An 11,308-nucleotide genomic window follows, 5' to 3' on the forward strand; every position below is an offset into this window, starting at 1 on the left:
TGTGGCTAGAGAAATGGTTAAGCAGCTAAGAGGACTGGCTACTCTTCCAGAGACCCTGGTTTGATTTCCAGCATTCTCTCAGAGGTATTCCTGTCCCTCCAATCACACTCCAGCCCCATAAGTTCCAACATCCTTTTTGGCCTCCTTGGACTTTGACCCAGGTGATGCCCAGACATAGAGGCGGGCAAAGCACCCATTACACACACACACACACACACACACACACACCTCCCACATACACATATTGGGTTTTTTGAGACATGGTTTCTTTGTGTGCCTTGGCTGTTCTAGCTACATAGCCAATATAAGGCATTTAGGGATACATAGTGTGATCTGGTCTCAAAAAAAGAGGGGGGAGGGGGAAGGAGAGGAAAGGGGAGGGGGGAGGGGAAGGGGGAAGGAAGGAAAAGGGAGGGAGGGAGACAGAGAGACAGAGACAGAGACACAGACAGACAGACAGACAGACAGACAGACAGACTGACTGACTGACAGACTGACTAGACAAGACAGTAGACCACCGCTTAGGTTCAAGTTCCCTGCTCTCCCAAGAGCAGTTCCTGTCAACTGTAGCTCTTCATACACCCAGACCCGGGTCCTCCAGGGCATCCCCTGTTTAGAGAAGCCTCTCTGCCCAGTCTCCTCCTTGGTGATGGGTGCGCTCGAGGGTCACGGCCCCTCCCTGAGGTCAGGGGTTGGAGAGCGGTCCCTGTTCCCTAGGCAGGGTCACAGTTTCACCCTATCGTTGCTGTTCCACTCCCCCCACCCCACCCCTCGCGGCGCCTCTCCTTTGGAGCCATGGTTCCTGTCCCGGGATCTCCCGGGCCTGGCCTGGACTGCGGGGACTCAGCTGCGGAGAGTCGGGAGGAATCAGGCAGCCCTCAGCTCTCGTCCTTCGCGTCCTTCTCGCGGTGGCTGGCCGCGAGCCCCGAGGCCGGTGGCTGGCCGCTGCGCCTGGCGGGGTGGGGCGGCTCGCCACTACGCTTGGCGGGGTGGGGCGGGATGGCGGCGTCCGCGTGGCTGGAGGCCGGCCTGGCCCGGGTGCTCTTCTACCCGACGCTGCTCTACACAGTGTTCCGGGGGACGGTGCGCGGCCCGGCGCACCGCGACTGGTACCACCGCATCGACCACACAGTGTTGCTGGGCGCGCTGCCGCTGAGGAGCATGACGCGCCGGGTGAGACAGGCCGCCGGGCTGGGCCGGGAGCGGGCCCAGGGCCGCGGCGTGCGCCCCGCGGCCCTCGCTGAGCCCCCTCTTTGCCTCGGCAGCTGGTACAGGACGAGAATGTGCACGGTGTGATCACTATGAACGAGGAGTACGAGACCAGATTCCTGTGCAACACCTCGAAGGTAAAGACCCGGGCCCTTTGGCCTGGCCCAGTACTCGGGCCTGTGAAAGCTGGAGAAGCCAGGGGAAGGACCCTGTGGGTGACCTTGTCTCCTAGACTAGTGTCCGAGACACTGTCTGAAAAGAGCGAGCTAACCCGTTGTGGGTGGCTCAGGCAAGAAGAAGGGTCGTTGGAAGTTCCAGGCCAGCTTGGTGTATGTAGTGAGCTCTGTGCTAGTCAGGACACAAAGAAGTCTTGCTTCAAAATCGGGATGGGGGTACAGTTCTTCATGCACAAATTGTACATGTATATGCCACTTTTCCTTTGTTTGTTTGTTTATTTTGAGACAGGGGTCTTAAGTCCTGATCTGATTCTCCTGCCTCCACTTTCCAAGTACTGAGACTACAGGCATGTGCTAATACACCTATCTTGTATTTGTGCTTCAGTAACTAAAATTGTGATTTATGTGTGTGGTGGTTTGAATGTGCTTGGCTCGGGGAGTTGACCTAGAGAACCCTGACTACTACAGTGTGCCTTGCTGCTTCCATTAATTTCAACACATATTTTAGCATCAACTTTGAATTAGGCAACTGTTAGTTTTGGAGATGAAGGCCAACTGTAAGAAAAGCATTTGTTTAAGAGAGAGTGTGACTCTTACCTGTTTTGTTAGCTCTTCGTGAGTGAAGGTGAGAAGATCAAGAACTTGAGACCAGCCACAGTGTGTAGTGAGGTGGAGGCCAGCCTGGGCTACATGAGTCTGTGACTAAAAACAAAATCACAAATAAGAAAATCATACCCCCTCCCTGCCAGGCATAGTGGTGCACACTTTTAACCCCAGCACTCTGGAGACAGAGGCAGGCATATCTCTGTGAGTTTGAGGCTAGTTTGAGCTACATAGTGAGTTTGAGGTCAGCCAGAGCTACATAATGAAATCCTATCTTGAAACCCCTGCCCCAAATAAAAGTATAAAAGATGAGCACCCCTTATTATATATACTATGTTAATAGCTATCATTGAAAACCTGCAGAGTGGGCTGGGGATGGATTTCAGTTGATGAACTGCTTGCCTAGTATACATGAAGCTCAGTGCAGAATGAGACAAGGTGTGGTTGTGGCACAGGGCCTATGTCCCAACACCCTAGAAGCAATACCCTAGGATCAGATAGTCAAGCTCATCCTGAGCCACACAGGAGTTCGAGGCTAACCTGGAGTATGGTATATAAGGTCCTTTATAGAAAAAAAAAAAAAAAAAAAAGAACACCATTGTTCCTGGAACTTCCCAAAATTTTGTCACAGGTCTCAAGGGGTCATTAGCTATCAGAGTTAATACTCACTGATGTGATCAAACTGAGGGGTCACTAAAGCCATACAGACAAGGCTTGGCATATCAGGCGCTGTCTTTTGTAAGATGGAGCTTTCCCATCCCACTAGCCTAGAGAAAAGACATCTCTGCAGTCACATTTGAATATGCTTAAGGATCTTCTGGCAGCCTCCAGCCACCCCCACCCCCACACCCTCCCCCTCAACCCTGGTACTCTGACCCAGGATTTATCTGCATATTTAACGACTCTGAAAGTGGTTCTAGTTCAATTGGTATACAAGCAAAAATGTGCCTTAGGGTTCTGTGAATTTGATTGGTGGGATTAAACTGGCCTACATGCAGTCATTAAGTTGCAGGGGTTTGCTAAAAATAGCAAGGAACATGGAGGCTCACACCTATAATTTCAGCACTTAGGAAGTGGAGGCAGGAACATCAGCTCACAGGCATCCTTGGCTACATAGTGAGAACTGAGGTCATCCTGGGTTATAGGAAACCTTACTTAAAAAACAACAACAAAGAAGCTAATAAAAGTAGCTAGAGTGTATTTGCAGTCTTAAAGCAGAAACACTGTTGTCTAATATATCAAAAATCCCAGCACTTGGGAGAGAGGCAGAGGCAGGCGGATTTCTGATTTCGAGGCCAGCCTGGTCTACAGAGTGAGTTCCAGGATAGCCAGAACTACACAGAGAAACCCTGTCTCGAAAAAAAAAAAAAAAGGCTTTATTTCATTTCTCTAGTCTCTTAAATAATGTCACACAAAACCAGGTAAGTTTTTTTTTTTATTTTATTTTGTTTTGTTTTTTAAGGCTGAAGGGAGTCTTTATTCTGTAGCTTAGACGACCCCTGAACTCCACACACAGCATCCTAGCCTTGAGGTTTGAGGCATGAGCCCCCCACTTTTGTCTAAAGTATGTTGTTTTAACTTAAAAATAATCCTATTTCTTTTACTATGTACCCCTGAAAAAAGTGGCAAAAATATTTATGCACTAATGGTAAAATATATGTTTACCAGTGATTATATGCAGCTGGACCACTGTACCAGACCTAACTAAGGTGAACCACAGCTTCGTCATGTTATTTTAAGTGGGGATGGCCGGGGCTCCCTTGGCAGGCACTACACCATTCACCTACATCCTCAGCCCCCTAACTTTTGCAGCTGAATTTTTTAAAACTTACTTTTGTTGTGGTGGTGTTTTGGTTTCTGGCTGGTCTGGAACTTATTATGTAGACTCAAATTCATAGAGATCCTGCACCTATGCCTCCCAAGTGCTGGAGTTAATGTTTGCTACCACACCTAACTAAGTGGGTGGGTGCTTAGAGATGGTTATAAGCCTCCCAGTGGGGGTGCTAGAAACTGAACTCTCCTCCAAGAGCAGTAAGTGCTCTTAGCTGCTGAACTGTCTCTCCAGACCCACAGCAGATTTTATGGAGCAAATAAAAGAACTAAAGATCCAAGCAGCTAAAGAATATTTGGATATAGTTCTAATAGCAGCATGTCTGCTTAGTGGAAGGTGATCTGCTTTAACGGAATTTCTGTTTTCGGAGAGTAAACCCTGGAACTTACTTGCTGTGTTGCTGCTTGGGACCTCCTCTTCACACCATTCACCTCAAGCTTCTTTGATTTTTCCTTTCCTTTCTGTTCTGGTTCTAGGAATGGAAGAAAGCAGGAGTTGAGCAGCTACGGCTCAGCACAGTTGACATGACTGGAGTCCCCACCTTGGACAATCTCCACAGAGGAGTCCAGTTTGCTCTCAAGTACCAGTCACTGGGTCAGTGTGTCTATGTGCACTGTAAGGCTGGTCGATCCAGAAGTGCCACAATGGTGGCAGCCTATCTGATTCAGGTAGGAAAAGTAACACTGCAGTAGTGTTGGTATAGCTTTCCAGAAGTTCCATACTATTGTTTACTGGCAGGCCTTGCTGGAGAGAGCCATAACCCACTTCTAGGCTGTCAGAAGGTGGTATGGTGTCACGTAAAACAGCCATGCTTTGTGCACAGGCCAGCTGATCTGGTCCTCCTCTTACTAGTCAGGATAGATAAATGTGAGTTCTCCTCTCTGATATTGTTTCTTTAGCTTAAATGTGACAGGAAACTTAAATGAGAAGGTATGTCAAAGTGCTTGCTTACACAGGCCTTAAAAAAAAGGCCCCACAGAAGACTGAAAGAGCCTTATTTTTTGTTTGTTTGAGATAGTGTATTGTTTTATAGCCCTGACTGGTCTGGAATTCATAGTGGAGACTAGGCTATAGAACTGAGGCTTGCAGCAATCCTCCTGCCTCTGCCTCCTGAGTGCTGGGATCACAGGAGTGGACCACCATACCTGGCCTAGTTTAAATAGCATGGCAGGGGCTAATTCAATAGTAGAGTGCTTGCCCAGAGTGCATGCAGCACAAACTGAGGACCTCACATGGGAGATGGAGCTGGGAGGATGAAGTTCCAGGATATCCTTAGATACCGGGCTATTCAGCTCAAGGCCCAAAATAGCAGGTCAGAGCACTTAGTGTTATAGATATATTGCTGATCACTTCTGGTTTTATGGCATTTCACGATAAAGCTCTGACATTCGTTTTTGTTGTTTTACCGTATTTTCTTATTTTATGTGTACACAGCTGGGGACTTTGCTCAGTGGTAGAGTGCCTGCCTAGCATGTATGAAGCCCTGACTTTATTCCCTGATACAGGGGGGAAAAAGAATTATTGCCAAGTGGGATGCTTTAAAAGCAAATGCTTTATAGTCCATTATCCCTTTCCAGGTGACTCATTTGTGGCCATTAGTCTGGTTCTTGCATAGTATTTTCAGTCAAGTAGGTAATTTAAGGAAATATAAGAACCAGCCCAGCCCTGTTAATATGGACTATGTGTGACTTATGATACCAATGCTTATCATAAAGATTCTGCTGAAAGTTGGGTGTGGTGGTGTTCATCTGTAACTCCTGCATTTTGGAAGTGGAAACAATGGATCTCTTTGAGTTTAAAGCCAACTGCTCTGCATAGCATGAGTTCCAGAACAACCAAGTAGATATAGTGAGACTGTGTCTCAAAAAAGACCATGAAGAAAAAAAAAATCTGCTGGAAGTAATCTCAAGAGTGTATTTTGGTCTAAATGAGATTTGACCCAACAGGCTAGAGCTGTTTGTTTTAATACTGTTGAGTTCTAAATCAGTGTGCATCCTAAAAAAGTGTTCATTTTCTTAGCTATGGTGATGAATTGCAGGAAAACAGAAGTTTTTGTGTATTTCGTGTCAAAGTCTCCTGAATTATAGGCTAGCCTCAAAGTCAATTATGTCAGTGAGCATGACCTTAAACTTCTGATCCTCCTGCCTCCCCTCCCAAGTTACAGTGTATCAGGGCACCCAGTGTACTTGGTGTCAGGACTAGAACCCATATGCTTCCTTCAAGCCTGGCTAGCATTTAACCACTGAACTATACCTACTTCTAGAAATAAATATATACATATTAGAAATTATTAAAATCCTAGCTCAAGGGCTGGAGAGATGGCTCAGCGGTTAAGAGCACTGACTGCTCTTCTAGAGGTCCTGAGTTCAAATCCCAGCAACCACATGGTGGCTCACAACCATCTGTAATGAGATTGGATGCCCTCTTCTGGTGTGTCTAAAGACAGCTACACTGTACTCATCAATAAAATAAATAAATAAATATTTAAAAAAAAAAATCCTAGCTCAAAAACGAGTTAAAAACAAACAAACACCTGACAGAGTAGACCTAGAAAATCTGGAGTTTCAGCTTCATGTGGGATGTAGGATTTGCTGATTGAGGTAGTTAAAAGTGCTCTCATGAGACCTGTCCTTTTGTTCTCTGACAAGGTATCTGATGTTGGTCTGGCTGGTCACAAACTCTAGAACTCCTGTGCTCATGTGATCCTCCAGCATACCACACCCAGCAAAGGAACAATTTTTTTTTCCTTCCCTTTTTTAGTTCTGGGCATTGAACCCAAGTGATTTAATTAAGCATGTTAACCAAATGCTCTACCACTGAGCTATATCCTGGGCATCATTTTTACTAAAACATGGTTTTAGTTAAGTCAGCTGGGCTGGCTTTGAACTATAACTCACACAAGCTGTGAAGTCGTAGGTCTCCTGCCTCAACTTCCTGAGTAACTGGGTTTACAGGCCTGTACCTCTTAGCCCAGATGGAGCATGATTTTCAAAACCCTCTACTATGGAGTCTTCGTCTACTTGAAGAAAATTGATTATACATTATTTCTTTATATGTGCAAGTGCATGTGGGCATGTCTGCACCTTGGCACTCACGTGGAGTCAGAAGACAACTTGCAGGAGTTAATTCTCTCATCTTATCATGTGAATTCCTGGGACCAAACTTTTGGTTATGGTTGTCAGGCTTGACAGCAAGTACTTGTATCCACTGAGCTACCTTGCCAGCCCAAATCTTTTTACAACTTAATTCTGAGAGTCCTTCAGCACCTGCTCCTCCTTTTCTTGGCTGATTTTCTAACCTTGTACTTCAGGTACACAACTGGAGCCCAGAGGAGGCTATAGAAGCTATCGCCAAAATCCGGTCACACATCTCCATCAGGCCCAGCCAGCTGGAAGTTCTCAAAGAGTTCCACAAGGAGATTGCTGCAAGGGCAGCAAAGAACTAACTACTGATTATCCCTCATGCTGATAAGAGTATGAAGTCTGTGGATGACAAAGAACTTGGATCGCCCTGAGATACAGTAACAAGTTTACAGGACAAAGCAGCTTAAACCAACCACACTGCAAATGTGCTGAGTTGTAGATAATGTGCCTCCTTTGCCTTCCTTCCTGAAATAACACTTGGATGGCTACAGAGAACAAGATTGTCTGGCTAAATCTTATTTTCTTTGACAGGGATATGGAAATATTAATTTTAACAGAAATCTATTGTGCTTCTAATATGTGTAACAACACTGTAAATCAAAGACATTTAATGCTAGAAAAGGAAATAAGTATCTAGATCTGTTCTTTGTTACTGTCAGAATCCAAATTTTAATTGTATGACTTGGCAAAATGCTTGCCCAGCATGTATAAGGCCCTGAATTTGGTCCCTAGCAGTTCCAAAAATAAAAATAATCTTTTTTTCCCTGGCCCCGTGGGACTCCCCTCACACTTCTGGGGGAGAGATCAGAATGTTAAAGGATGTATGGGGTGCAGGCAGGATTGCTGAGTCAGGAAGGAAGAAATCCACAATTAGTTTCCCTTCAGAAGTCACCCATTTAGTAGTCAACAGAGACACACATATCATTTCAAAAATGTTTATTTGTATGAACAGTTTCTAACTCTTTATTTAGCTTAGAGCCTTAAAAGACCAGAGACTGTTTTATGTTTGAGTCTGGAAAACAGTTTCTGCTATTAATCAGAAACAATTGTTTCTACTTTCTGGCTTATCTGTTTGTATAAGCCAAAAATCCAACCAGAGTTTCTTTTCCTAACAGATAGATGAAAAAACATTTGAAGGAACATCCTGAATTCTACAGTTGATTCTTGCTGGTGAAGTACATTTTTAGCTTAGTCCACTGTCCCATCCAAATCCTGAAGGAAAACTCTCATACTTAATTCTTTGTGGAAAAGTGACAACTAGCCCCTTTGCGGGCTATAGACAAAAGGAATGGGCCTCTGTCTTCCTGCGTGGGAACCAAGGTGCTTCTTTTTAACACTGATCTGGTAAGGGAGGCTGTGCCTAAGTCTGAGAAGAGGCTGGCTCTAAGCAGTCTGAAATGAGGCACAGGATCACAGGGGGTAATGGCAGAGTTCAAGCAGCAGCAGTGTGAAAAGCCCCACACACAGCACCCCATGAGCCTCGGGGTGAGCTGAGGCGCTGCCTTCCTCATGGATGCCCAAACTAACACATTACTCTGAACTGGGGGACTTCAGATTTGACTGGGGATACATGACAAGGGGAGGGCAAAGGAGTCAGCTGTTCTTGTCATCACTGTTTTAGGCCAACACAAACTGCAAGTTAGTAAGCAGCACCTTAATGCCTCTTGTGACAGTTACAGCTGAAGTGGCAGGGTCGAGCTTATAGGTGTTGGCATCTCCCTTCTTATATCGGTCCCTGAAGACGTAAATGCTTCCATTACAGCTGGCAATCTTCCAGAGGGATGGAGCAGAGCTCCAGGCCTCAGGAAGACAGAGCCGGGTGAAGCTGTCTAGAAGGGGATTATAGCACACTAGAGAGTCCCCCTCAGCCACAATAAACACCAGATCTTTATGCACTGCTGCATGCATGCGGCCTGCAAAGGGCAGTACATAGGGCTTCACATGGCACTTGTCAGTTTCTGTGTCAAAGCACTGGATAAGTCGGGAAGGTTTGGTAAAGAAGTCTAGATCATTCTCCTCACCCCCTAGTAAGTAGATGATTCCATTGAGGTTGGCACCAGCGGCCCCAGATACGGCCACCTCTAACTGAGTTGTCTCTGTCCACACGTTATCACCTACCCGATAGTAGATGACTGCATTCGAAAGGGTATCCTGAAGTGTCTTGCCACCCAGTGAGTATATGGCGTCTTTCCCAGGCACAGATACTAGGGTATGCTGGAGGCGGTCCCGGGGCAAAGGAGCACACCACTCCCAGTCAACAGTGGCATTGTTACATTTCCACATGCGTCGTGGGATGGACCCTCCCACTACATACAGGTCGCCGCCATGCTTGCAGGCTGCAGTGATTTGGTGGCACAAGCTGTTTTGGCCACTTACACTGATGGAGTCATCTTCTGCACAGTGCAAGGACACAGCCAATGAGTGGGTGCGAGATGACTCCTTCCCGATCAGGTAAATGTGCACATTCTCCCCAATTTCCTGTTGGCAAAATTGAAATTCTCACATCAGCTCATGTGAAGACTCTACTAAGACAGGTATCCTTGAAGGTCCAGGCCTCATGTCCTGACTTTCCCTTGATGTGCAGGGTCAGAGAATCTGTTTTGTTCATCCTTGCAATTTAAGTTATTTATATATTTATTCAAACAAGATCTTGCTGTGTAGCACAAACTGTTTATACTTAGATTCTCCTGCATCAGCCTCTAAGGGGGATTATAGGATGTACATCTCACTGCTTTTGTTTTTCAGTGTTAGAAATTAAACCCAGAACTTCATGACACAAAGCAAGCATCCTACATCTTAGCAACTGAACTATATCTTTTTTTGTTTGTTTGTTTTTGTTTTTCAAGACAGGGTTTGTCTGTATAGCCCTGGCTATCCTGGAACTCACTCTGTAGATCAGGCCAGCCTCTAACTCAGAAATCCGCCTGCCTCTGCCTCCCAAGTGCTGGGATTAAAGGCGTGCGCCACCACTGCCAGGCTGAACTACATCTTATATACCCTATGCTGGCCTTGAACTAACTATGTAGCTGAGTTGAATCCTCCCACTTTCATGTACACCTCCCCATCTGTTAAACCACCACATCTGGCTAGAATTGGTTAACTCAATGATGAAAGCAGGTCTTTCAAAAGATAGCATCAGAGAAGATAGCAAAAGCTCTATGAACTTAGAAGGTCACAGACAGATGGCTTGTGGGACCAGAAAAAACATCCAACTCCCCAGTTCTTAGTAACTTCAAGCTAGTAACTAATCAGTGGCTATCAAAAGAGGCAGGTCAGATGCTTGGAAGATGGCTCGGGGTAAGGGCACTTGCTGTACAAGCATGAGGACCCGAGCATCCCCACAAAATCTCTAGCATCTATGTAATAAGTTGGACATAGTTAGACATGCCTGTAACTCCAGCTTTGAGGGAGCAGAGAAAAGTGGATCCTGGGAATTTGCTGACTAGTGAGCCAGCCTAGCCAATGGTAAACTTCAGTTAGAGACACTGACTTAAGGCAATAAGAAAAAGAGTAGCAGAGGAAAACCTCTGATAGCTTATAGTCTGCATATCCACATCTACACACACACACACACACACACACACACACACACACACGCCAGGCCAGGCCAGGCCACGCTAGTGAGATAGTTCAGCAGTAAATTTTCTTGCCCCAAGCCTGAAGACCTAAGTTTGATCCTTGTGACACACATAGTAGAAGGAGAGAACTGACTTCTGCATGTTGTCTTCTGACCCCCACACATATACCAAAAGATACACATTTCCCCCTGCCAAAATAGAGAGAAGGCCACTGAGGGCTGGAATGCAGAGATTATGCCACCCAATCCTTAAGAATAAAATGTGCCTTACCTTCAAGCTAGTCCTGAGTGACTCTGCAAAAGCCTCTCTTTCTTCTTTATTGAAATTGATCCAAGCTTCTATTGCCTCTGTTGGATTCTGGGAACATGGAACCCCATCTGTGAGAGCCAAAGGAAGAACACAGCCAACGGCAATATTACTGGGTTTTGTTTTATTGATTTTTTTAAAAAATATTTTGTATGTGTATGTTTTGTCTGCATATATCTGCACCACACATATGCCTAGTATCCATGATGGTCAGAAGATGGCATCAGATGCCCTGGAACTGGTGTTCCTGATGGGAATTGAACCATGGTCCTCTGTAAGTACAAGTGCAAGAACAACAAGTGCTTTTAACCACTAAGCCATCTATCCAGTCTCATCAATGGCAATCTTAAAGGGGCTCTCAAGACTTGAACCACAGCTGGCTGTAGGAGAGCATGCTTTTAATCCTGGCATTTGGGAGGCAGAGGCAGAGGCAGAGGCAGAGGCAGAGGCAGAGGCAGAGGC

General features: G+C 45.8%; 2 protein-coding genes across 3 annotated transcripts in view; one reads left to right on the forward strand and one right to left on the reverse strand.

Moving 5' to 3' along the window:
• The first annotated feature begins 748 nt into the window (after window positions 1–748).
• On the forward strand, window positions 749–7,729 carry Ptpmt1 (protein tyrosine phosphatase mitochondrial 1). The gene is made up of 4 exons (XM_028778481.1): window positions 749–1,173; window positions 1,266–1,346; window positions 4,296–4,487; window positions 7,130–7,729. The coding sequence occupies exons 1-4, from the start codon at window positions 796–798 to the stop codon at window positions 7,262–7,264; spliced, it is 786 nt and encodes a 261-aa protein (XP_028634314.1). The 5' UTR covers window positions 749–795; the 3' UTR covers window positions 7,265–7,729.
• Window positions 7,730–7,881: 152 nt separating this feature from the next.
• Window positions 7,882–11,308, reverse strand: part of Kbtbd4 (kelch repeat and BTB domain containing 4) — a 5,991-nt gene continuing 2,564 nt past the window's right edge. For both annotated transcript variants that reach the window (XM_028778479.1, XM_028778478.1), the window contains exons 3-4: window positions 10,811–10,917; window positions 7,882–9,440 (exon numbers count right to left, since the gene is read on the reverse strand). In XM_028778479.1, the coding sequence (XP_028634312.1) occupies window positions 8,580–9,440; window positions 10,811–10,917 (968 nt within the window). In that variant the 3' untranslated portion in view covers window positions 7,882–8,579. The remainder of the gene's footprint in view (window positions 9,441–10,810; window positions 10,918–11,308) is intronic.

Source organism: Grammomys surdaster, unplaced genomic scaffold (assembly GCF_004785775.1).
Source record: "Grammomys surdaster isolate TR1022 unplaced genomic scaffold, NIH_TR_1.0 338, whole genome shotgun sequence".
In the NCBI taxonomy this organism is placed as follows: Eukaryota; Metazoa; Chordata; class Mammalia; order Rodentia; family Muridae; genus Grammomys; species Grammomys surdaster.